The sequence below is a fragment of the Meriones unguiculatus genome, chromosome 3 (genome assembly GCF_030254825.1).
Source record: "Meriones unguiculatus strain TT.TT164.6M chromosome 3, Bangor_MerUng_6.1, whole genome shotgun sequence".
NCBI classification, from domain to species: domain Eukaryota; kingdom Metazoa; phylum Chordata; class Mammalia; order Rodentia; family Muridae; genus Meriones; species Meriones unguiculatus.
The window spans coordinates 159,917,502-159,945,316 of record NC_083351.1 but is presented as its reverse complement, the minus strand read 5'-3'; the positions used below and the strand labels follow the sequence as shown (position 1 = coordinate 159,945,316).

The following is a 27,815-nucleotide window of genomic DNA, read 5'->3' as shown; positions in this document are numbered from 1 at the left end:
CCTCAGCATAAGACACAGTCCTAATAATATATCATGTATTAGGACATAAAAACAAACCTTGAGACATTCATAAAAATTGTAAAAGTGGGAACTAGAATGTAGCTTAATTTCTAGATTCTTACATCACATGCACAAAACTCCTGAGTTTCATTGCCATCATCAAATAAAACCACATGTGAGATATACCTGTAGTCCCACACCAAAGGTGGAGGCAGGAAGATCATAAATTCAGTGTCATTCTTAGCTACACAGCAAGTTCAAGGCTACCGTGAACTGCATGTAACCTTGTCTCAAAAAAAAATACTGTGTGTCCTCTCTCACCACTGTGTAATAAAGTGAAAACTAAACTTCAGAAATCTCACCTACCCAAACTATGAAGTTGTTATTTAAAAAAGGATGACAGGCTAGCAAGAATCTACAAAAAAGGAATTCTTTTTTTTTTTTTCAATTTTATTTTTTTCTTATCAGTTACATTTTATTAACTCTGTATCCCAGCCGTGTCCCGCTCCCTCATTCCCTCCCAGTCCCTCCCTCCCTCCCTCATCTCCACCGTGCCCCTTTCCAAGTCCACTGATAGGGGGGACCTCCTCCCCATTGATCTGATCCTGTTTTATCAGGTATCTTCGGGACTAGCTGCAAAGCCCTCCTCTGTGGACTGCTTCTCCCTTGGGGGGTGGGGACGTCAAAGAGCCAGTCATTGAGTTCCTGTTAGAAAAAGTCCTTGTTCCCCTCACTTTGGGAAACCAATTGGTTACTGAGCTACCATAGGCTACATCTGAGCAGAGGTTCTAGGTTATATCTATACATGGTCCTTGGTTGAATGTCAGTCTCAGAAAAGACCCTGAAAAAAAAAGGAATTCTAATACCACATTGGTAGAAGTATAAATTATATGGTTCTGGGAAGCCATCGAAATGGTTCTCAAAATTAATAATCTTGCTGCTGGAGAAATGGCTTAGTTGTTAAGATCACTTACTATTCTTAAAGAAACTGTCTAAGTCCCCATATACCTACGTGACAATTCACTGCTTTCAGTAACTTCAGCACAGAAAATCATCCCCTTGCCTCCACTACCGCTTCGGATGCAACTGGTACACAGACATGCATGCAGGCAAAATACACGTACATATTTTTTTAATTTAAAAGAATAATGTAGTTATCCAATTTCTTAGTATATAACCAAAGTAAATGAAATCAGCTTACCAAAGAACTGTACGTCCATGCTTATTTCAGTACTGTTCAGCTTAAACATGCAATCAAACTTAAATGCCTTTCCTTCAGTGTGTACATAGATAAAGAAAACTTGATTTATAAATATGTGTGTGTGTGCACATGTGCATGTCTTCACACACAGAAACAGGTAGGAAAAGGGTAACGTGTAAAAGAAAGGCTGGATTCATCGCTACATAAGTGGTGCATATATTGATGTATAACAGCTTACTAATATATACAATTTACATGATAATGTAAAATGTCAAAGGCTTACGGTGTGGGCAATATATTACATTACTTTTTACTACCAACAGCTCTGCCCTTCGCCCCACCAAAGCAATGCAGGGGTCTCAGAAGACACCTGAGTATTGGGTAGCGGGTTGCTTTAAGGGGAAACATTGAGCTAGGGTGCAGAATAGAGTAAGTCTCTTGTCCTGGAAGACTTGTTACATCTTGCCTCATGACTTTAAAAAGGAAAATATAATTCTAAAAAAATAGAATGGCTCCAAGTGAAGAGTATTCAGGACCTCACATTGCTCAGCTCCTGTATATAAGCATTGAGAGAACTCAGAATATATTTGTTTAGATGTTTGATAGGCAAGTGGCTTTCAAGAAATTATTTTACCTTTAATAGTATAATCATATTAAAATCTTGTTTTCACACCTACTTGTACCACACTGTTTAAAAATTAAGCATTGAAAATTATTTGCTATCTTAAATAATATTGTGGTTTTACTGATATTGTAAAGCAAAAATTTATTTTGTGAATCTGTAGAAATTAGCTATGACCGATATCTTTTAAAATTTCGCTCTTGTAGCTTGTCTGAAAGTAGTGTTTGTTGGCTAGGTCAGTGATTATAGGACACTCACAGATAAAACTCCAGTTCTCTTTTTTGGAGACTGGAGGCACACATAGTATATTAAGGTTTGTTTCCAATTTTGAGTCCTTTAGAAAAGGAGTTTATTTAATATGGGCATAGGTTCTCTATGTTTTTATTTTAGTTTTGCCATTTTGTACTTCTATATAGGTAATATATCCTAAAACAAAACACAATATAGAATAGTAACTTTTTTGTGAGGATAACAGATTCTTTGGCAAATTTGAATTGACATGCTTCTAATTGAGAAGTTATATTTTATAAAAATGTGATTGTAAACTTTCTGATCTTCCTTTCATTCTCAACAGTGTATAGTAGTGACAGAAATGAAATTGACATTACAAAAGAAGATCAATGACTTTTGCCATTCTCACTGCCCTCCAATTAAGGTAATATAATTTAATAATGACATATAGTTAACTAAAAGAAGAACATTTTTTATATTATGGTTTATAGCTATCCACTGAGTTATATAAAAAAAAAACTGTCTACAACCTCAATTCCTTTTTTTAAAAAAAAATTTAATTTATATTTTAAAATTTATTCATTTTACATCCCATTCATTACCTCTCCCTCTTTTCCCCCGAGTCTCTCCCCCTTTTGCTTCCTCCCTCTTTTGTCCTGTCTCCCTTCCCTAGTCCTCAGAAAAGGAAGAGCTCTACCATCAGACCCCAGCCTATCAAATCTCATCAGGACTGCCTGCATCCTCTTCCTCTGTGGCCTGGCAAGGCCGCCTCACCAGGGGAAAGAGCAAGCAACAGAGCTCATGTCAGAGAAGTCCCTGGTCCACTTCCTAGGGAAGCCATGTGGAGTCTGAGCTGCCTATCAGCTACATCAGAGGAGCAGGTTTAGGTCCTCTCCATACATGGTCCTTGTTTGGGCCATTAGTCTCTGCAGGGACCCTGGGCCCAGATTTGTTGTCTCTGTTGGTCTCCTTGTGGAGCTCCTGTCCCCTTCTGGTCCTTCTATACCTGCACTCTTCCATAAGGCTCCCTTTGCTCTGCCCAGATTTTGTCTGTGAGTCTCAGCATCTGCTTCCATCCCCACAGCACATGCTGGCAAGGATTTAGAGAAAGAGGAGCGAACACTCCTCCATAGCTGGTAGGAGTGCAAACTTGTACAACCACTGTGGAAATGAATCTGGTGCTTTCTCAGAAAATTGGGAATAGTTCTACCCAGCTATACTACTCCTGAGCATATAAGATGTTCCACCACACAACAAGAACATTTGTTTTGTGATATTTATAGCAGCTTTATTTGTAATAGCCAGAATCTGGAAACAACCTAGATGTCCCTCACTGAAGAAGGGATAAAGAAATTGTCGTACATTTACACATGGAATATTACTCAGCTGTTAAAACAAGAAAATCATGCAATTTGCAGGCAAATGAGTGGAACTAGAAAAGATCATCCTGAGTGAGGTAACCAAGACCCAGAAAGACATCTATGGTATATACTCACTTATAAGCGGACATTAGCCATATAATACAATAATACTACAATACTACAATCTATAGACCTAAAGAAGGTAAGTAACAGTGAGGACCCTGGGAGGATGTTAAATTCTCATTCAGAAGAGCAAATAGATACTGGAAGCGGTTGATGAGAGGGAACAGGAAGAGAGCCTGAAAGATTTTTTTTTGATAAGCTTTTTATTTTATTTTTTTATTTGACATGTAAGTAGCCAAGCATAGGTGGAAGCCTTTAATCCCAGCACTAAGGAGGCAGAAGCAATCCAGTTTCAAGGCCAGCCTGGTCTATATATCAAGTTCCAAGCTAGATAGTGAGACCCTGTCGAAAAAAATACAGCAAAGAAGATACTTACAAATACACACACATCCCAAAATTAAAACCGAGGTATGTCTAATACACTTCTACACAGAATATTCATTCTAAAGCTTCAAAGCTCTATGTTCGTTTTTACCATTTTTCTGTAGAATGTGTTATCTACCACAAGGAACAAAATATCTATGACAGAAGTGGAACAATTAGCTTTATATTCTTTTTCATAACTTTGTCCATTGCCTGCATGCAGTCCTTTCTTATCCTCCAATATTTATCCTTTTTCTCTTTTATATACATTATCCCACTGGTATATTTAGTTACATATATACATATATTACTTTTGCCTAGATTCCTCAGATGAGTAAGAACATGAGAATTTTTCTATTGAGAATATATAACCTTTCTTAATGTTACACATTTTAAGTCCATCCATTGTCATGGAAATTTTGTGACTACTCTTTAGAGCTGAATAGATTTATAACAGCTATAGAAAGAGATAGAAGCACAAAAATAATAATTTCGTTATAGAATTTTAGGATAAAGATAATGCCATTATAAAATTTATTCTAGTAAAGCATTTGTAATTGTCTTAATGAACATCATGTGTACATTTTGCGGTTTTGTTTGCACTTAGATTTCTTTAGCCTTTTTTCTTTAGACTACTCCCATCTTAATGCCCTCTTCTAATTTCCACTAACAAATGCTCTTGGTGGATGTACACTAGTTTTGTTTCTGTAAAATTTTGTTTCTATAAAATAATAAGAATTCATTCCTAAACCATTAAACCAAGATAATTTTTTTTTTGTATTGAACTTTAAATTTATGGCCAACCCTTAATTTTTGTTGCTGAAACAACAGTATGTAATAGTGATACATTGAAGGTAATTTTAATTTTATTGTGGGAGACCCTTCTCACCAAATACACTGGGTTTTTTTTTTTTTTTTGGTTTTTTTTGGTTTTTGTTTTTTTTTTTTGGTGACTTTTCAAGACAGGGTTTCTCTGTGTAACAGCCCTGGCTCTCCTGGAACTTTTTGTAGACCAGGCTGGCCTTGAACACACATAGATCCATGTGCCTCTGCCTGCTAAGTGCCAGAATTAAAGGCTTGTACCACCACACCTGGTAATACTACATTTCTTAATTCCCAAGCTGATCTATAGAAGATTCATTCTATCCTTGAATAATGTTATGTTTCAAGGAATATACCTAATTCTAAGTGAAAATTTTATGAAATGACAAAATTGAAGTGGGTTTTTTTCTCTTCACATAAATTTATTTCTGTCTTTTCAGTTTATAAGTGCAGATGTACATGGAATTTGGTCCAGGTTGTTTTGTGATTTTGGTGATGAATTTGAAGTTTCAGATACAACAGGAGAAGAACCAAAAGAAATTTTCATTTCAAACATAACGCAAGTATGATTATAGTAATTAATTTTAATTAAATTGTTAGAGCACAGGAATGCTAATTTTAATATTTAAACGTTTTTTAAAAGTTTCATATAATAGAATATAATAAGTTTGTTTTCAGTAGAGTACTCTGATTTTTAGGCTAATCCAGGCATTGTCACTTGCCTTGAAAATCATCCTCACAAGCTTGAGACAGGACAATACGTAACATTTCGAGAAATTAATGGAATGACAGGCCTGAATGGATCTGTACAACAGATAACTGGTGAGTTTATGTTTTCTTGATTCCTTTTTAGTTATTCAGCATATTTATAATCATATGCTTTTGTGTTTAGAGCACATCGCCTCAGATTGAGAACTTCACATCTCTTAGCCTCAAATCATTGTATTTAAGAGAGAGCATACTAAACAGTGATAAAACTACAAGGAAGAAAATAAAGAAATATACTTTAAGAAAATGCAAGTTGATATTTGGGGGTTTTTGTTTGTTTGTTTGGTTGGTTTTGGTTTTTTGAAACAGGGTTTCCCTGTGTTAGCTTGGCTCTCCTGGATTCACTTTGTAGACCAGACTAGCCTCAAATTCACAGAAATCCACCTGGATCTGCCTCATGAGTGCTGGGATTGCAATTGTACGCCACCGTGCGTGGCTCTGCTTACTTTTTCTGTCTAATGTATGACTTGACTATTTGATCATATTTTATAAGTATTATAAACTTTATATGGTAAGTAAAAGGAGCTTACTGTTTAGGTTAATGTTTTGATTATTAAATGGTTCAGTAAAAAAGTAGATTGACAATGAAAAATTTGTTGCAGGTTCTTGGCTTTCCTCTCAGTAGTCAGCCACCCATCAAGGGCTTATTGTGTATCACTAGGGAGTTTCCTTATGCTTTCGTACACAGAAAATACCTATGTGTTATAGCCATTTGCCTTTCCATCAAATAAAATCAGTTGCTCATTTTTTCACATTAGTTGCAGATCATTGTAACTGTAGCTATATGGATTCATAATATAGATGAAAATATTAAATTTAATTCAATTTTTTTTTCATTTTATTAATGAGATTAAGAATCTTAAACTTTGGAGCTGTTTCTTTCTCTTTAACGTGAACCATGTGTATTTGGTTAGTTTCCTGCAAACCATTGACCATTTTCTTAACAGTTCCCAGGACTCTTAAAAATGAGAACTGTGTGAAAATAAGACTATACAGCAAAGCCAAAAGATTAATGCCAGAGTAGGAGTAAACTTTGAAATTTAAAATTTGGTAAAAACTGACACATGAAACACATTAGTAAGAGTCTTTTGACTGCTTTGGTAGCTGTTTTCAGTTTCATTATATGTTTTTCTATCACAGACTTTTTTCAATCTTAATACTTTTTTAGTGTTTCAAGAGAAATTCGTCCTTTTTTTTTTTTAATGTTCAGCCAGTACTTTATCAATAAATTTATAAGTCTAAATATTTTTTATTTATTATTTATTACAGTTTATTCACTTTGTATCCTGGCTCTGGCTTCCTCTCTTCTCTCCTCCCAATCCCTTTTTCCCTCTGCTCCTCCTATGCCCCTTCCCTAGTCCAATTAGGGGAGGTCCTCCTCCCCTTCTATCTAACCATAGCCTCTCAGGTCTGATCAAGCCTGGCTGCATCATCTTCCTCTGTGGCCTAGCAAGGCTGCACCCCCCCCAGCAGGAGGTGATCAGAGAGACAGCCACTGAGTTCATGCCAGATTAGAGCCCCTGTTCTCCTTATATAGGGAACCCACTTGGAGACTGAGTCTGTGAGCTACATCTGAGCAGGAGTTTTAGGTCCTCTCCATACATGGTCATTAGTCGGAGTATCAGTCTCTGCAGGGTACCCAGGGCCCAGTTCTTTTTCACTTATTTATTTATTTATGGCTCTGCTGGTCTCCTTTTGTAGCTCCTGTCCCCTTCAGGTCTTTCTATCTCCCCTTTCTTTCATAAAATTCCATACACTCTGCCCAAAGTTTGGCTATAAGTCTCAGCCTCTGCTTTGATACCTCAGTCATTGGAATCTTTCAGAGGCCCTGTGTGCTAGGCTCCTGTAGTGTTCCCTGTTTTCTCCTGCTTCTGATGTCTATTGCATTTGCCCTTCTTAATGAGGATTGAGCATCTACCCTAGAGTCTCCTTGTTGTTTAGCTTTTTTTGAACTATAGATTTTAGTATGTTTATCCTGTGTAATATAGCTAATATGCTCTTATGAGTGAGTATTTACCATGTGTGTCTTTCTGCTTCTGGGATACCTCACTCAGGATGATCTTTTCTAGTTCCCACCATTTCCCTGCAAATTTCATGATTTCCTTGTTTTTAATGGCTGAGTAGTATTCCATTGTGTAAATGTACCACAGTTTCTTTATCCATTCTTCAGTTGAGGGACATCTAGGTTGTTTCCAGAATCTGGCTATTTCGAATAAAGCTGCTACAAATATGGTTGAGCAAATGCCCTTGCTGGATAGTTGAGCATAATTCGGATATATGCCTTGGAGTGGTATAGCAAAATCTTGAGGTAGCACTATTTGTAATTTTCTGATAAAGCGCCAGATTGATTTCCAAGCCAGACATTTTCCTGGTTTTAAAAATAATTTTTCTCCCATGCTTTTGTTTTTAAATTTGGCATCCTTTTGATATTTAAAACTCTTACCCACATGGAAGATGTTCTCTGGTGGTTTTCTTTCCTAAAGATATGTTAAATAATCTTTTTCCTTACAGGTTTCAGATTCTACCTTTTTTACCAACTTTGTTTTGTCTTTATGTACCTGAATGTATTTCTCAGGGCTGCAGTTTATTCCTTTTATCCATATACAAGTAAAACTTTGTGTTGACATAATATAGACATTTTATAACATTTTAATATTTTATAATTAGTACATCTCACTTCTTTCTTTAGTCTCTGGTTTGCCTCAATTATTTTTAAGTCCCAAAGCTCATATTAGAAGAAATACTTGTTATAGCTTCCAACAGATCCCTAACCCCCTAAAAAAAGAAAAAGAGACCTGTTTTAGAATCTTTCTTTTATAAATGGAAAACTAATATCTTTGTGATAACATAACTTCAAATTTAAATACATATGTATATTTTTTTTTCTTGCAGTGGTGTCACCATTTTCTTTCAGCATTGGTGATACTACAGGACTGGATCCATATTTACATGGAGGCATAGCTGTACAAATTAAGACTCCTAAAACTTTTTGCTTTGTAAGTATTTATTTTAGCTTAAAGAGTTTTCAAAAAGAAACAAAAAAGAAAGAAAAAGTATACAGTGCTTACTTAACTCAAGTTAATTTAAAGAATAAACTTACTATTTTTAATTTATAAACAATTTGAAGAAAATGAAATCCACTTAGAGTCAAGCTGATACTATAAAAATACAGATAACACAGTATGTGCAGTCATCTGTACTGCAAAAGTTAGGCATATGCATACAAGCTTATACAGTTTTATAACTAGATGCCTATGTATATGATTGAGGTATATGATGTACCTCAAAGGAGCTATTATCTTCCTCAATAGTGAAAGTTTATCATGCTTATTTACTGTCTACGAAAAAGTTTTTATTTTCAAATTATATAACAAGGGCTGTTATGTTTTATTACTCGATTATTTGTTAATTCATATTATTACGATTTTGATCTATTATAACTTTTGTTTGAGATGTAGCATAATTCACATTGGTAGTGAAAATCTAAAGTAGGACAGCTAGTAAGATCAGCTTTTGTATACTTTCTCTTGCACCATACCTAATGTTTAATTAAATAATTTTGTGCATCAAATAAGTTGGTATATAATGATGATTGTTGTTTCTTTACCTTTCTGTTCTTACTTTACACCCATACAGATTTTAACTCAGAATATCTACCCAAGACTTACCAGGCATACTAGTCTCAGTTACTTGATGATACCAGAATACATGGTAGCTTTTACATTAGGACAAAGTTTGGGATTGTGAAGATGTATTTTCACTAATTTTCTTAAAGTCACTGTTGAAGGCAAGTGGTACAATAATGAGATATTAGTGAACAGTTCAACTGCAACATATCAGTTCAATCTCACTCATTTTCAGCCTTGGAAAAAGGTCTCTTCTTTCCACTATGCTAAATGTTTTGCCAAATAGTCACTCAAAATTTGCTATGAAATAAAACTGTTTCTCCTCCTAGGAACCCCTGGAAAGGCAGATAAAACATCCAAAGTACCTTATTGCAGATTTTAGCAAACCTGAGGTAAATACTTACTTTTTGGGTTTGAAAGAGACAGCAGCAGAGAGGTGGATGGGGTTTGGTAAATGATTCAGAACTTAAAAATGGGTTTATCATTCTTCTAACGTTCTACTCTTATCTCAAAATTTAAAGTTGACATTGAAGGATTTAAAATGGGAATGCATGATGTAAAAATGTTAGAATAAAAGAAGTTGTACTTTAATGATTTGCTAGCTTTGATAAGTAATTTTAATTTTACTAAAAAGTAATTTTTTAGTAATAATAGATAGGGATATAATATAATATTATCTTAGCCGTTAAGTTTTATTAGACATTTATTTATTTTATGTGCAGAGGTAGTGGGAAGTAGGCTGCCAGGGATTAGAGGTCAGTGGTTGAGCTCAGGTGGTCAGGATTGGTGGTAGGCTATCACTGGCCACAAAGTTTTATATAAGTACAAGAAAAAGCAACCATAAGCATATGTTATATTGTACTTTACATCAGTAGAAGTGATTTTTAATAGTAAACATAAAAGTGAACAGTTGCCAAATTTATAAACACTAACAAAAAAAAGATGAGTTGTTATTGTATAATTGTTTTTTGGGGTGGTTTTGGTTTTAGATTTTTGAGACAGGGTGTCTACATAGCCCTGGCTGCCCTGGAATTCACTCTGTAGACCAGGCTTACCTTGAACTCTCAGAGATCAACCTGACTTTACCTCCTGAGTGCTAGTGCTAAAAGTGTGTGTCACCAGGCTCAGCTGTACAGTTTTGTTACTGGTATTCAACTGATAAATTTTATGAATAACACTAGTAAACACTAGGCATTTGAAAGTGTTTCTTAAAATAACTTTATGATCTTGAAGTCAAATCATTTAACTTTTCTAATAGCACACTATTACACTATTGTATGGATGAAATTAAATAGTAATTAAAAACATTAAGCCTTGTCCATAGCACTTAACAAATATTAGCCAATTTTTTTTGTTTTAATAGGCACCTTTACAGATTCATGCAGCTATGCTTTCCTTGGATCAGTTTCAGGAAAACCACAATCGTAAGCCAAATATCAGGTAATGCTTTTTGTTTTTAAAAACAACTTTCAGTTTTATGAAAACTATGTCTCAGGAATTATAGGTTCAAATATGTGACCGGCCCTCTTGTAATTACCTAGTTAAGTTGCTAGACTGCATAAACATGATATTTAGGGTGCTTTTTTGGAAGTGGGAAGATGAGTTTGTAAGAATGGAATCACACTGCATGGGAATTTTTTATATTTAAAGACTTTTAAATCTGTAGCTTTTAAAACTAAAACCTCTGTTAATTGGTGAGCAGTTAATATGTAATAGGTTAGAAGCCTAAGTTAGAAATTGTGAAAAGTTCTTGCCTCGTGTGTTTAAGTCTAAATCTAATGCACTACCTTAGATGACCATGATTTTAAAGTAGTATATTTATAAAACAGTTAAGACAGTTACTTTGAAGTTAGCTTAAAACACATTATACTGTAAACCATCGAGTTTTTATACATTCTTATTTACATATATGTATCTTCTGTTTTAGTTTTAAATGTGACCTTGGTGGCAATTCAGAAAAATTGAAATTGAGTTATTTTGTTTTAAATCATAGATGTCAGCAAGATTCAGATGAGTTGTTGAAACTAACAATATCTATAAGTGAAACCTTGGAAGAGAAGGTGAATATTTAAAATTATGATTGGCTGAGTATTAGTTTATAACATAAATGTTCTACATATTAATATTTCCCCACATTCAGATCTCCCCTATGCTATATACTGATTCTGTGGCTTTAAAGAAGCTCTTTGGTTTGTTCTGCTTTAGTTTGTGTTTCTATAAAATTATATTAAGTCACTTCATTAAATAATTTGATATAAAGTTTAGAATACCATGTCATTTAACAGTTATTTGCTATTTTTTAAATAATGTTAACATTGTTCCATGAATAAAGCTACAAATACATACAGACTTTTAGATTGACAAATATTTTTATTTCTCTTGTGAAAATACCTAGAAACGTTGCAAAGTCATATAATAGATATAAAATATGATATTCGGTTTATAAGAAATTGCCTATTTTTTGAGACAGGCTCTCACTGTGTTAGCTCTCTCTGATCGAAAACTCAATATATATGTAGACCAACCCCAAATTCAGATCCACCTATTTCCTAGAGTGCTGAGATTAATGGTGTGCATCACATTGTCCAACCTGAGGTGTTTTCAAAGCAGCTGTACTATTTTGCATTTTCACAAGGTCTGTATTGGTTTCATTTGTACCAACCTCATGAAAACTTTGTATTTGCGTTCTGGTTGTAGCCACATTATTATTTATAAATGTATTACATAGATTTGATTTACATTTCACTAAAATAACAACGCATTTGAGCATGTTTTTATGTGCCTGTGTGCCATATGTACAGTTCTTTGCCTTTTTTAATTATTAGGAGTTCTATAGTTAAATTTATAGTTTTTTATGTGTCTTTTTTTTATTTTTACTTATTTACTTATTGCAGTTTATTCACTTTGTATCCTGGCTGTGGCCCCATCTCTTACCATTCCCACCTTCCCTCCCTCTTCCCCACCATTTTCCCTCCTCCAATCCACTGAAAAGGGAGGTCCTCCCCTTCCCTCAGATCCTAGTATATTAGGTCTCATCAAGAGTGGCTACATTGTCTTCCTCTGTGGCCTGGTAAGGCTGCTCTCCCCTCAGGGGGAGGTAATCAGAGAGCCATCTCATATCAGAGACAGCCCCTGCCCCATGAGTCTTTTTCAAATACATGTTTTACAGATATTCTCTCTTACTTAGATTATAATTTTATAATATAGTTTATGCCCCATTTTTTTTCTAAAAATTTTAAGTTTTGCAGTGCATTTTATGCATGCTAGGCAGACACCTAAGCTGTATCCACAACTATGAATTTTTCTATTTCATTCATTCATTCATTCATTCATTCATTCATTTATTTATTTATTTTGGTGAACCAATGAGTTTTATTGGGATTACTTACAGAAGCAGATATGGAATAAAGAAAGCTGCATCACCAAAATTTTACAGTGTAAGTGACAGGTTACAGACCAACAGTGTGATGCACAACTTGCACCATGTCGACAGATTTGAGAGCATCTTTATAGGAAGTTCAGTTGGTCAGAGCCTCTTGCACACAGCTCAGCTGATCTCTGCCTTTGCCACAGCTTGTCTGAAAGTGTCTCTCAGAAGCCCTCATGGCTTAAATACCTGAGAAGTTAGGGACTTAGTGAATCTTGTCAGTTTTAGGGATTTTCTGAAGGCTTTGAATTGTTTGCTTCCTGTACACAAGAATTTTCCCTGTAGGACAGAATGTTTTACCTCCTTTGAGAATAGTATGTGTCTTGGTAAGTACCTTGGTCACAGTTCTATTACTGTAAAGAGACACCATGATCAAGGTAACTCACAAAAGAAAGCATTTAATGAGGGCTTGCTTGCAGTTTTAGAAGTTAATGTTACCATTATGGCAGGGAGTATGGCAGCATGCAGGAAGACCTGTTATTGGAGAAGTAGCTGAAAGTTGTACATCCTGATCTGCAGGTAGCAGGAAGAGAGACTCGACCTGTCATAGACTTTTGAAAATTCAAATCCTACCCCCAGTGACACAATTTCTCAAACAAGGGCACACCTAATCTACAAGGGTCCCACCTCTTAATTCTTATAATCATTTCATACAGTTCCACTCCCTGGTGACTAATCATTATATGAGCCCATGGGTGCAGTTCTTATTCAGACCACCACTTTCATCTCCCTGGCACCCTCCTACGCTTTTAGGCATATCATAATGCAAAAATGCATTCAGCTCAACTTCAAAGTTCCTGTCATCGGTTACAGCCTCAGTGCTATTTAAAAGTCCAAATTTTAAAATCTCAGAGAATAATGGCAATTCTTAACCATAACCTCCTATAAAAAGATTAAAAGCAGATCACATATTTCTAACATACAATGATACAGAACATATATTACCATTCTGAAAGTGGGGAAAGGGATATAGTGGAGAAATATTGGACCAAAAAAATAAAGGAAACCAGGAGGGCAAACTCAAAATTCTGCATCTTTATGTATGATGTCAAATGACTTGTCAGGTCTCCAACTTTTTCCAACTTTGTTAACTGCATCACACTTTTCTCCCTTGGGCTGCTTCCACATCTGTTCTGCTGCTATCCCTGACAGATAGGCAACTCTGGGATCTCCAAGATTTTGAGGTCTCCAAACCAATCCAGGCTTTACCTTCATAGCTTCACATAATGGCCTTTTGGGCCTCCATGGAGGGACACCCCTTGACACATGCCTGTCCTCAACAGCTTTTTTTTAGTCTAGAGGGAGATTCCATGACCCCTTTCTTGTATTCTTGATTCTAAAGCCAGAACCATGTGGCCAAAGCTGCCAAGTTCTGCCTCTTGGTGGGGCTGGAACTTGATCCCTTGTTCAATTACATTTGCATCAGCTTTCTCTTGTTTGGGGACTTTCCTCTGTTACTTAAGCTTTTCTTTAATTCTTTTTTTGAGGATGGAAGCTTATCTGGATAGAATCTTGCTCTGAGGTCACCACTCCTATGTAAGGGTGATTACTAGTCAATACTATGCTCTCTTGAAATCTCCTCTGTTGGCAGCATTAATCAGAAACTCTTCTTTCCTGTTCTTTTGCATTTCCGTGTTATAGCTGTTGGAATACCCTGGGTTTCTTCCTCCCTTTCCTTTGGATATTTTGGCATTATGTCAATCTTCTTATCCTTTCACAGAATCAACTCAGTTTTGTTATTTGTTTTCTACTTCACTAACATCTGACCTGCATTACTTCTAGCACCACTTCATTTTCTTTAAGTTAAGTTTTCTGGTTGTCTTGCTGTTTCATATTTCTTGTGTTTATACATTATATTATTTGTGCACCATTGGGACATAACATCTTTTTCTGGCTTTCTGTGATAATTTGTGTATGATGATTTCTTGATCTTAATCCTCACTGCTCCTCAAGGAGAGTTGACTATAGTAGTGACAATAACAATTCAAGACCAAACCAGATATACAAAGTAAAAAAAAAAAAAAAAATTCAATTGTAAATATTAACTAAACCCCTAGTAATAGTATACAAGTGATTTCAAGGCTAATCTGTTTTACAGAGTGAGTTCCAGGACAGCCAAGGCTACATAAAGAAACCCTGTCTCCATAAAAGGGGGAGGTATATTAAGTTGCTTTCTCTGAATTCCAGATACTCATTTTACTCTTAAGTGACAGTCCAGACTACAGTCAGAGATGCAAAATTAAACTGAGACTAGTAAATTAAGAAGGTGCTTAAGGGAACACACAAATTGTTTTTATCATGAGATTAAGACATTTTTATTTAGGAAGGAAATGTAGTTTGGGTTGGTTTGATTTTTAGAAGTTTAAGTTTTAAAAATATTGATACTTAGTCGTTGAAGTCACAGGTACTGTGTGAATACCGTTAGTATCACTATTGTCTGTGGTTTGTGTTTTAGCCTGAAGTGAATGCTGACATTGTGCACCTGCTCTCATGGACTGCTCAAGGCTTTTTAACCCCCCTTGCTGCAGCAGTGGGAGGTGTTGCCAGCCAAGAAGTATTAAAAGCTGTTACAGGGAAGTTTTCTCCTTTGTGCCAATGGGTTAGTTCAGTATTTTCCTCTTTCTTTAAATTTAGTAGTCCATCCATAAAATGAATGTTATTAATTATAGCCTGCTATAAATCTATTAGAAAAGAAAACTTAATTCTGTAATTGAAATTCAATAACTTAATTCTTTAATTGGAACTAACAGGAACATTTATTTTGTCTATTAGGATATAACCCAGTTGTTCTCTTAGATGTTCCTACCACATAAGATAAAAATAACTAATTTTCTATGCTACAGTTTTTCTTTAGTACAATTAGCTTAGCATTTTGGGGGCTCTCGGGGCTCTTGAAGTTATGCTGTAGAAATTTTGTCATCATGAATCTTCAGGTTTAATTCCTGATATCGCCATAAGATGGAGAATATAGGAAAGATATAAGTTTGAGAGCATCACAAGAATTAAAAACACTCATTTGTTACAAGAAGGAGAATAAGTGACAGGAAATCTACAGACATCATTCAGGTCTTTTTATTTTGAGTTGATTTTGAATATAGCATTGCACCCACATAATACCATTTTTCTACTAAATTATTTTAAACACATTACAAGGTGATTGGTGGAAGTTGGCTTAGTTTCACCTATTAACATCATATGAAATATGTTATATTAATATAATTATGTTACAAAGGTTTAATCATTGGTTATGTCCAAATTTAAAATAAATTATTTAAATGAAAATATGAGTAAGACTGAGTTCTTTCAATTATTATTAAATTCAGCAAACTCTTTTTTTGTACTAAAAATGTTGAAACTCTTCCTGGATCTTTTCTTCAATAATTATGTATGTGGTTAAAGATGACATAAAATATATCCAGGTGGAAAAGAAGTCCAGACTAAATATTTTCTTCTCAAGCGAATCATATTGTTTATTCAAATGTAACTAAATTGAATGGAACTCCCAAAGGTTTTCTATAGTTATGAAACAGGTTTTGAAATAAAATCCCCTAAAAATTAAAAAAATAAAATAAAAACTATCCTTAGGATGGTTAACTGACATAAATAAATTACATACCTTTTAATTAGTTCTTTCAGGTTTCACAGTTTTTTAAGGATATGTATTATAAACATCATTCTAAATATTTCATATTGAATTGCCATTTTTGTAATCTCTTTACATAATTCTTAAATAACTACAAGAGAAAAATTAAAATGGTTTTAGTGATTTAGGTTTTAAATGTAATCTTTTATTATTATTATTACTATTACTATTATTATTATTATTATTTATGATAATTTATTCACTTTGTATCCCAGCTATGGTCCCCTCGCTCACCTCCTCCCAATCCTACCCTCCCTCCCACTTCTCCTATGCCCCTTCCCTAGTCCACTGAGAGGAGAGGTCCTCCTCCCCTTCTATGATAGTTATGCTTTTAATTTTCTCTTTTAAGTTGTATCTTGAAGCAGCAGATACTGTCAGATCCCTAGGCAATCCTGGGCATGAAGAGTTTCTCCCAAGGTAATGCCAAAATTCTCTTGGGTTTTCTTAGTATCTCTTTAAGAAGCAGTTATTGAATAGCTTTGTGTAAATGTCTTTCCACCTGACATGTTACTTCTTGGCTTGTTTCTGGTCTACCTAGTGTTTAAATATTACAGTGTCTCATTACACTGTATGTGTAGTAATACACAGTTTCAGATTGTTTGCATGAGATGAGTAGCATTCAAAGGTCTTAGTATTAGTGGAAAAGATTGTTATACATGATTTTTTTTTTAAATAAATCATTTTCCATGTGAGTCCATAAACCTTTTTTCAAAATTAGTTAAAACTTCCGAGATTTCATTATTCCAGAAAATCACATAACCCAGAGTTATTTTAAATAAGCCTTTATTTTAAATAAGGTAATAAGTCCAAATAGATTTCATTAAGAACTTTTTAAAAATATTATAATCTTAGAAATCTTTTTTCTTGATTATCATAGTCGCTCATTATCTGCAGTTTAACTTTCTTAGATTTTATTATGTGTAAAAGTATCAAAAAATTCAGAATGGAAAAGTATAGAAGTAAACTTGATAAATTCAATTGAATGTAATTGGATCTAGAATGATGACATCGCTCACTGTTGTTCTTGGGATGTGAATCTTTGCCTGTTAATCCTTCAGACATCTCTATTTGTATAAGAATTTCCTATGTTCAAAGTAAACTTTATAGTTGTTACTTAACAGTATAATTCAGATGCAATAGAAATGATGCTGGTGGTAATAATATGTCAAGGAGAAGAGAGTAAAAAAACTTTTTATATGAAAAAGTGAATATTTTTAATCTAAGAATATGAAAAATAGTTGTATTCTGAGCCTGTAAAAATCTGGTAGATCTAGCCAGACAAGGTGGCCGTGCAGGTAGTGAAGCCAGGTTGCAAAAAGAGTTCAAGACAAATCTGGCAGCATAAGGAAGACCCTGTCTCAGCACAACAAAAACAACTAAGCCAAACTAACTTTAAAAATAAATTTTAAAAAGAAGAAGTAATGTAACCATAAAATTGCAAATAACAGGAAAGAAGTTTGTTAATTTTCCTTTGTTATCTCAGCCTGCAAAAGTTATTACCACAGTGTCATAAGTTTACATATGTATATATAGGATAAAATTTAGTGTACTTAGGAATCAGTATCAAACAGAGTTTGAAGCATCCACTTCTGATCTTGTAATTAATCCCTTGAGCTATCATAATCTAAAGTCATCTTCACTTAAGTCATTTGGATATTAGTAGGATCTTTTCTCTTTCAAAGAAGGTAGCAGTTCTCATGAATTGAAGAAAAGTTTTTTTTTTAAAGGTTTAAAATATAATTATATCAGTTCTCCCTTCCTTGTCCTTCTTCTAACCTTTCCCATGTTCCCCAACTCCGTCTCAAAATTATGGCTTCTTTTTTATTATTTTGTTCATACATATGCATAAATGGAGTCTGCTGAGTCCAGTTATCTCGGGACTGTCTGCTTTGTATTAGATAACCAATTAGGGGCTCATCTCTCAAAGCTGATTCTCTTCTTAGCAATCATTAGTCATAGTTCTTTAAGGGTATGAAGGGTTGAGGAAACTCTTGAGTATATTCTGCGTTAAAGTACAATGTTAAATTGTTATTAACAATAACGAAGTGGTTTTTTTTTTTACATATCTCTGTTTTCTTGGTAAATGTTTCTTCAGGGGAGATAGATATGATGCCTTACGAGCCTGCATTGGAAATACATTGTGTCAGAAGCTACACAATCTGAATATCTTCTTAGTAAGTGTGAATAAGGACAAGAATAAGTAGTATGTTTAAACTGTTGTTGAATGTCAAGTTATTTTTTTTTGTTTCTATTATTATTAACTTATTTATTACAATTTATTCACATTGTATCCTGGCTGTAATCCCCTCCTTCATCTCCTCTGGGTTACACCCTCCCTCCCTTTTCCCCTCATGTCCCTCCCTAGTCCACTGATAGGAGAGGTCCTCCTCCCCTACTATCTGACCCTAGCCTATCAGGTCTCATCAGGACTGCCTGAATATTCTTTCTCTGTGGCCTAGTAAGGCCACCTCACCAGGGGGAGGTATCAAAGAGCAGGTAACTGAGTTTATGCCACCGACTGCCCCTGCTCCCCTTACTAGGAACCCACATGGAAACTGAGCAGCCTATGGCCTACATCTGAGCAGGTGTCTAGGTCATCTCAATGTGTGGTCCTTGGTTGATTCATCAGTCTCTGCATTTGCTTGCTCTAAATGAGTAACTGATAAATCATATAGCCTCCAGAGCTTAAAATATCTACTGTCTGACCCTTTACAGGAAAGTTAGCCAACTCAGGATCTGAAAAATTTATGTATTTCAAAATAAATCATGAATATAACAACTTTCAACATTAAATGATTCTCTAGAAATGCTTTTAAGATGTGGGGTTTTTTTTTTCTTATCACTGAATTAAGAAATGAGTAAGTGTATTCTCTTTTTTAAATGTCTTTGTATATTTCAAGAGAAATTTTTCTCAAGAGCATAAAATGTTGTGGGCCAGTCTAAAATATATTCTTTGTTTTTAGTAATCATTTTTGAAAAGTAGTATTTTAAATATTAACAGTTGCTATTGAGATTTTTGCATGTATGTGGAACCTCTTACAATTAAGTTTCAAATCTCTGTTTTACTGAAAATTCTTAGTAGAATTATCTTAGACATACTTCTGCCTTTTAGGTAACCTAAAAGATGTCTAAAAGTTAAGACTTTTCATATTACCTAGTTCTGGGCTTGGGTTTTACGGTTTTTGTTTTTTCTTCTTTCATTGTTTTCTATCATCTGTAAGAAATGATCTCTGTGTTCAGCTTTTGCTAGGAATCTTCATATATTTTCTGTTTAAAGAAATCATACATACTATATTTTCTTTGTTTTGTACTATTTTTCTTTAATTAAGACACTTATAAGATGTTATGAAACCTGTAAAAGTAAAATGTATCCCAAGTGAATCACAAATGGTCATCTTTTGAAAAATAGTATTTATTGTTATAGCATTTGAAGAAAACTACAATGAAATTCTTTGGTAAATAGAAAGTTGTAGTTTTATTATCTAAAATTTATTCTCTTTCTCTTCGATAGGTAGGATGTGGTGCCATAGGCTGTGAAATGTTAAAAAATTTTGCATTACTGGGTGTTGGTACAAACAGAGAGAAAGGAATGGTAAGATGTCTTTTAAGAGTTTAACATGTATATTTTACCTAGACCAGCCTGGTTTTCAGGTAGATCATTAAACCACAAATTGGAAGGTTCTAATTTACCTCTGGTCACTTTTAAGTGACAAATTCTCTGTTCCTCAGTTCTTAACTCTGTAATTCCCTAAAACTGAAACTGTCAGTCTTCTTGTAGTTACCATTATGGTCAAATTGGAAAGGAACCTTTGTTGTCATAGTTTTGCAAACTGAAAACCATGCTATTCTTTTGTTATACTATTCATTCTTAATTAAATATTATCATGAGAGATGGCATTAGAAAGTTGCAGAGTAGTCGTACAGTTTTATTGGTTACTTTCAAACAGTGGGAATACCACATACTTTGGTGTAAAGTTAAAATTCTTCAGACTGAGTTAATTGCAGAATCATGTCATATTTAAAATTGGTGGTATTTTACCTCTTAATATAAAAACTTTCATTAGTGACTTCATATATTTGTCTTGGTAACTAACAATGACACTACATAAATAACTAAAAAACTATATGATAATCCACATTTTCTCTTATTCTTTTAGTTTTAGAAGGGATTCGGTTGGCCTTTCTATACTGTTTTCCACAAACCACAATTCTATTGGCTTAAAAAAGTTATTTCGTGGGTTTTTTTTGTTTGTTTGTTAGTTTGTTTTTATTTTTTTGTGGGGGAGGTTGTTTTTTAAATCCCTTCTTTTACTATAAGCTTGTGGGTCACTTGACTTTTCTAACTGTATGAAAAGTCACATTGCTTTTAATAACTAAAGTTGAGGACAAGCTATAATGAAGAAAACCTACTGACATCAGATAGCAAAATAAAGCCTGTAATGTGGGCAGGCCTTTGTCATTCTGAACAGAAACTTACTGTAACAAAACTGTGAGTGTTCATAGATATGCCCAAGAAGGAAAGAAATGCCCTCGTACCTAGGATCAAGAGAGAAATGAAACCTTGAGTTAAGCACCAGGTACATTTTCCCCCCTATCTTTGATGTCTAAAACTAAGTAGAAAAGGAAGTCACTCACCAGAAAATAAGAACTGTAGCCCATACTCATATATGTACCCAATGTTGTATGGGGTAAAGTTTCAAGCAGAGATACTGTGATAGAAAGTACAGACCCATTGTGAAACCTTCAAAGTTCTTTCAGTAGGTGTAAAATTCAGTCACAAACCCAGAGCACATACATAGGCAGAACAAACATTATCCTTTGATAAGTCACATTTTAAAAGATGGCACTCTGAGCTGGTGAGATTTTTCATGAGGTAAAGATGCTTGCAACCAAGCCTGACAACCTGATTTTAATCCCAGGGCCCCAACCAGTAGAAGGATTTCCACAAGTTATCCTTTGGTCTTCACACCATACAATATATACCTACACATACACACAGAGACACACTTCATGTGCTAGTACAGTTTGTGCATGTGTGCTCACACATACACAAAAAAATAAATGCAGGTAATTTAAAAAAATTAATGGCAGTAGAGAAGGAACTACTTCATAGAAGAATTAACCATCACAAAGTCCCTTGTGACATACTAAAAAGGAAAATACTGCTGGTAATAGAAACATCTACATATAATAGAAAAGGCTTTAAATTTAAAAACAAAGATGCAGAGAAGTATCTTTGAAGGAGAAAGGGTACAGAAAGAGGTTATAGAAGAGATATCTGAGTAGCAGGCAGTGTGGGACAGTAATAGAGATTTCCTTTATAATGAGAGGGGAAAATGACTGTCAACCTACATTTCCGTATTCAGTTATCTTCCAAGAAGGACAGAGTAAAGGTATATGACTTGTAAATGAAAGGTCTGTTACATGATGTAAGCATGCATGAAGGAGACAACATCCTCTCACATAAAATTCCACAAAAATGTAGGCACATATATCGGAAAAATTACTAAAAGAAAATGAATTTGTGAACACCAGTTAGCACCTGAAACTGGATTCTGCACTGGGCAGTACTGTGCCTTCAGCTTAGTAGCACATGTGTTTTTAATACTGCATGTTATCTTGGCTCTGCTTGTTTTAGATTTAGAGTCTAAGCTTTCTTAGAGGGCTAAATTGAAGTATTTAAGGCCTGTAGATCAACTACCTGTGACAGCTAGTTGACTCTGACCTGAGAGTATACAAATAGCCACAGACAGAAAATTATTTTTAAAAGTTCTCAACTGCTTTATAGTTTAGAGATTCTGCCTTAGTTGGAGCTCCTGTCAAATTGAAGCATTATAGCATTCTTCCCAAATTACTTCAGATTAAGAATATTGGACCTAGCAAGATGGCTTACCAAGTAAAGGTACTTGTCGTCAAACCTGATTTTGCTTGATCCCCAGGACCAATCCATGGAAGGAGACAAAGGACTTTTGCAAAGTTGTCATCTTCTGACTTCCATACTCAATATATGGGCACACATATCCACACATATCCACACTCACATGTTCTCATCATTCCCACATACATACAACATATCCAGTAATAATTTTTAAAAAGCATATATGTCATAAATTTAGAAGAGATATAGCTCTTGTGGGTAATTAATTTTGTAGGTCTAAAAGATGATAGGGATGTTTTTAGTCTCCATAGAAAGAAATTTTTTGAGAAAGTTTTGATGAGTTTAAATCATTTGTGTTGTTTGATATGCTCATGTACCAAACATAATTGTAATTAATAAATCTAACAATGATAGTATATTATTTGTAACCATTTGGGAATTTTTAAATGACTTTTACTAAGCGAAAATGATTTGACAGTGCTTATTTGGTCATATTGAGAAATGCAAAACACTTTGATTTGTTTTGTTCTCCTCTGATATAAGGTTACAGTTACAGATCCTGACTTGATAGAAAAATCCAACCTAAACAGACAGTTTCTTTTTCGTCCTCATCACATACAGGTTTGTCACTGTTTTCTTATCATAAATAGATAATGGTTGCTGGGTAATCCTGTTTTTTGTCTTTTTTTTTTGTTTTGTTTTTTTATTTTTTTGTTAGATTCTTAAGAAAGAAAGTGTTCTTTGGGAAGAACAAAATGAAAATTAAAATTATCTTGCAAGCACACTAAAATCGTTTTTTGTATTGGTTCTGGATGTTAGTATTTGGCAAAACATGAGTAGTACTTTTTTGTTTTGTAATCACAAAAGTATGTTTACATAAACAGATTCTCTAATTTGAGGTTTTAATAAAGCACAAACCTTAACACTATTTTTTGTTTTTGTTATAAAACAGGTAAGGCTTAGTATTTAAAATTGCTGTACCACTTTTGTTTAACATCCTCTTTTAGTATAAAAGACTACTTAGTCATCTCAAAGATCAAAATATTTAAATCAGAAAAAGAAACAGGCAGTGCATGGTAGCTCACGCCTTTAATCTCTGCACTCAGCTGCAGAGGTAGGTGGTTCTCCTCAGTTTCAGGTCAGCCTGGTCAAAAACAGTGAATAATAGGCTAACCATAGTTACATGGTGAAACACTGAAAAACTGAATAGAAAAGAAAGGAATGTGTTAATCAAAAACACATTCTTTTAGTTTTAATTTTTTCTTGAATTGTTAACTCATTGTCAATCTTAGGAAATGAAATTTAAACATGTTATGTACAAGAAGTGGCTACAATAGGTGTCATAGTTAGTTAACCTGATATCCTCTTACATAAATTTAAAGGACATAATAACAAAGTCTCTTGTGAATTAAAATGTCTTATTAAAACAATTCACTGTGTGTGTTTCTATAGATGAACACTGAAGAATTATTTGTTAATTTCCTGAGTTCTAACAGTTTCTGACTTTGTTCTCATAGTAAGAAATAAAACATGATAGCCTTATAAACTGAGAAGAAACAGAAAGACCATTAAACTAGGTCTACAATTCAAAGGATGTGCGAAAGAAATGTAGATTCAGAGCCAGTATTCAAAAATGGACCTTCTTAGCATCTGAAGTGATACAAGAGTCAGTGTGGCTAAACATTTAGTTTTAAAAAAGTATATGTATTTTAAGACTTAAGTAGTATTTTAAAAAGTATTTTAAAATCTCTAAAGCACTTTGCCACACAATGAAAGTTGTTTAGACTATGTTAATATGTAAATTATTTGAGCTAGTTTCATTACTTTGCTGTCACCTCATATATATTCCAAATAATGAGAATATTTAAATTGTCATAGTTCATCTTTTCTGTTTAACATTTATTCCTTCTGTTTTTATTTGTTACTTGTTTAGAAACCTAAAAGCTATACTGCTGCTGAAGCAACTCTGAAAATAAATCCTCAATTAAAAATAGATGCACACCTGAACAAAGTTTGTCCAGCCACTGAGAGTATATACAGTGATGAGTTTTATACTAAGCAAGATATCATTATTACAGCACTAGATAATGTGGAAGCCAGGAGATATGTAGACAGGTATGTTCTTGAAATCCAAGTGCATAAAGAACTACTATTACTTTTGTTTTCACCCTCACTTTTTAAAAAATTGCCAAATTTTCTAATTATTTTTATGTCATTCTACTAGTACTACTCCAGTTCAAGCATGCTAATGATTTCCCATTATTCATAGGCAAATTCAATATTGTTAAAACAGCCTAAATGTTTTTTATGCAAGACCGCCTGTCCACTACTGCCTCTTTAGATGTGCCCAGTCTTTCCTGGCTCTCCTTATTCTGACTATCTGTGTCTTCTTTAAGGTCTTCAAAGGCCTTTTTACCTTAGGTTTTTGGCCTCTGGAAGCTGTATTTCTTTTCCTTCAAAATTCTTGTTCCCAAATGTATTGCCAGTTCTTCCGTTTAAGATGTTCCCTTGTCTTCCAGTTCCATCTTGAACATCTTTTTAACACAGACATTAACTTCTGAATCTGCTTTTCTTAATACTTTTTCATTATGGCACTTTTGTTGACATGTGTTTACTTAATGTTTGTTTCTTCACTAGCTCTTTCATCCAAAGACCATTTATTTTCTACCACTATATTTTTAGTATCAGTCATCTGATTTGATTCAGTGTAACTTATGAAATCAGTCATTGAATATGACTTCAGTGTTTAGGATACTAGAGTATATATCAGAGAAGATTTGCCAGTTGAGAAATGAGAAAGATGAATCTTGAGCAGCAGAAAGAAAAAACTTATTGTACTTATTTTTGGGTGTGTATGTGTTAGAGGGATAGAGCACAAAAAACTTTAGATATTTGAAATGTAAAACATTACTATGATAGTATTTAGTAAATACTGCTTGGGTTTAAAGACGAATTGAGAAGATATGGTGTGGCAGAACTTACAGGCAAAAAGTAACCAAATAATAAGTAGAAGGTAAGTGATGAAAGAATAATGCAGTTAATAATTAAGGTGCAAATAGAAATTAAGGGGGAAAAACCATAGGACTTAGTAATAGTAATTTGGAAGAAACAGAAATTACTAGGTTGAAAAACATTTTATGTTTGTGATATAGCTAGCAAGTACAACTGATAGATGGATCATGTTCTCTTTGCTACAACAGTGTATACAGAAATGATCAGTATACGGAATAGTAAATAAGCAGCAGTTAGCTGTCCTTTGTTTACTGTTATTGATAACTTTTTGTTCTTTTGTTTGTTTTACATATTTTGTTTCCAAATAGTCGTTGCTTATCAAATCTACGGCCTCTCTTAGATTCTGGAACAATGGGCACAAAAGGGCACACTGAAATTATTGTGCCTCAATTGACTGAATCTTATAATAGTCACGTAAGTCAGTATATTGAATAAATGTCTTTTCTAAATCAGTTTTTCTTCTTTATCAAGGAATCAGTAAGTTGGACTTTGCTTATTAATCTTGGTTTCAGCTCTGACAGTCTGGTTAATATATATGTGCACGTGTATTTTTAAATATGTCAAACATGTTTTTTTAAGTGTTCAGGTGGTGAGAGCGGGGGATACAGATGTGTCAAGGCTAGAGTTCAATGTCAGTAGTCTTCTCTAAGTTTTTGAGACCGGTCTCTCACCGAACCCTGGAAGTCTAGATTTGACTTAACTCGTTGGCCAGCAAGTCCTAGGGCTCTCACCCTGTCTCTGCCTCTCTAGGGCTAAGATCACATGAGTATATCTTTGTACCCAGCTCTTACAGTACAGAGAAGCTGGAGAACAAATTTAGATCCTTAGACTCATGTAACATTATACAAACTGAGGCATTGCCCCACCCCCTGAATATAATATGCAGAAACCATCTTTTTTTTTTTCTGGGATAGTCTTCTTTACTATTTCTCAGAACTTTCAAGTTTTTTAACAACCCTAGAGTTTTAAACTTCTTTTAAGAACAGTTATAAACTTTTTTTATTAAAAATGGAACTGTACCAAAGACTTGGAGTCATGTCCTTTTCTGATCTTTTGGTTTTATTCTGTTAGATATTAGCTGACATGTAAAAAATGAAGAATACAAATATAATAATAATTATGTACTCATTTCTAATGTTTATCCTCATTAAGAATGTATGCCCTTAGCATACATTATTAGAAATATTTGTGAAACTTGGTTGTAAAAGTACCTTTTATTCACCAGAAATAATTGTCATCTCTGAGGCTTACTACCACCATCTGCTAACCTAGGCCTAGTCCTAGAAGCTTCTAGCCTCTGTATAATCTAATCTAGGCTTAGAATACTGCTGGATAAGCTCACCCTTTCTACCTCTTTCTGAACCCTGGCTGGCTGGTTCAATCAGCTGTTTAGGCTCAAACTCCTTTCCAAGCTGACTGATTCAAATTGGCTTCCCTCAGCTTCTATCTGATTTGCTATGCTTGGCCTCAAACTAACTCTAGCAATCTGTTCTAATCTGCTGCCTCCTCATTCTCCGGCTCATTCGCCTGTGTCTAGCTTCTCACTCTTCACCCTGTCTCAGTAAAACCCTCCTGGTAAAACTTTCTCCTCTTTCCTCCTTCTTCCTCCCACCCAATTTTCCCACTGCTCTCTTAAGTTGCCTCTCTTTCCTGTCTGTGTTCTTTAAAATCTTTTTATTTGTTATTTTGTCTTCCTCTCAATTAGAAATGAGTGCTTCCTTCTACAAACTAACCTTACCTTCATTGTTAGGGATTAAAGGTGTATTCTAAGGGCAAGTCTATATTCTAGCTAGAGTAGCCATGTTACTGGATTAAAATCCCTCTATACTTAGTAAAAATGTAAACCTGGTAATTTACCCAGGAACTACTTGAAAAAAAAATTTGATTTTTCAGTGATGGAACCAAGCTGTATGTCTATATATATTTTAGGTAGATAGTAAAATGTAACATATGACCCCATTAATGATTTTATAATATTGATAAAGCTGAAACTGGGTCTAGGAAATAATTGTAGGCTCTATAATTTAAGAATGAACAATTCGAGTAAAATAACTTAAGGCATATGATTTTTATAAGTATTGGTGTCCCTCAACTTAAAGGCTATGTTTGGATTAATAAAATTTTTTAATTCTTAGGGTTCGCTATTTTCTGATTACACCGATACATGTAATACAATATAATAATTGTAATATAACATAAACTAATGTTTAATTATGGTATTAAATATATGCAAGATACTATAGAAAGATTTTCACAGTAGAGAATTTTATTATTCTACTACAATTGTTAAACATCCTCATTTTTTTTATTTTAAACTCTTGTAAAGCAGATTTTAATATTTTTATAGGGTCCCTCTTTAAATTATAACTATTTAGCAGTAGCTCATAAATCAAATTAAAATAGAGATCTCTTTCAGTAAAAAGGCATAAATTGAGTCATTTTTGACTGATTAATCAAAATTAGACTAATCCTTTCAGTCTTTTACAGTCTAGGTTGTAAACACTCTCTAATAGACAAGGAGATCTGCAATGGTGCGTGCTTCCTCTAGTAAGACAACCTAATCATTCTTCATATATTTAATCTATAATTTCTCTGAGTCCTATTCCCAAATGTTTTTCTTCATATAGAGACTTGGGGTATACTGAGAACATATTTAGTAAGGATTCTTGAATCACTTTTCAAAGTTGGAAGTATTATGAAGTTTTATACTTCACCTGAATTTTTCTAGAAAAAAAATA

General features: G+C 34.0%; 1 protein-coding gene across 2 annotated transcripts in view; it reads left to right on the top strand.

Moving 5' to 3' along the window:
• Uba6 (ubiquitin like modifier activating enzyme 6) overlaps window positions 1-27,815 on the top strand; it is a 72,309-nt gene that overhangs the window by 15,864 nt on the left and 28,630 nt on the right. For both annotated transcript variants that reach the window (XM_021663117.2, XM_021663118.2), the window contains exons 7-20: window positions 2,398-2,478; window positions 5,164-5,286; window positions 5,422-5,545; window positions 8,384-8,487; window positions 9,447-9,509; window positions 10,481-10,557; window positions 11,111-11,177; window positions 15,000-15,143; window positions 16,537-16,604; window positions 18,283-18,361; window positions 19,699-19,779; window positions 22,609-22,686; window positions 23,999-24,180; window positions 25,386-25,491. In XM_021663117.2, coding sequence (XP_021518792.1) covers window positions 2,398-2,478; window positions 5,164-5,286; window positions 5,422-5,545; window positions 8,384-8,487; window positions 9,447-9,509; window positions 10,481-10,557; window positions 11,111-11,177; window positions 15,000-15,143; window positions 16,537-16,604; window positions 18,283-18,361; window positions 19,699-19,779; window positions 22,609-22,686; window positions 23,999-24,180; window positions 25,386-25,491 — 1,377 coding nt within the window. The remainder of the gene's footprint in view (window positions 1-2,397; window positions 2,479-5,163; window positions 5,287-5,421; window positions 5,546-8,383; window positions 8,488-9,446; window positions 9,510-10,480; window positions 10,558-11,110; window positions 11,178-14,999; window positions 15,144-16,536; window positions 16,605-18,282; window positions 18,362-19,698; window positions 19,780-22,608; window positions 22,687-23,998; window positions 24,181-25,385; window positions 25,492-27,815) is intronic.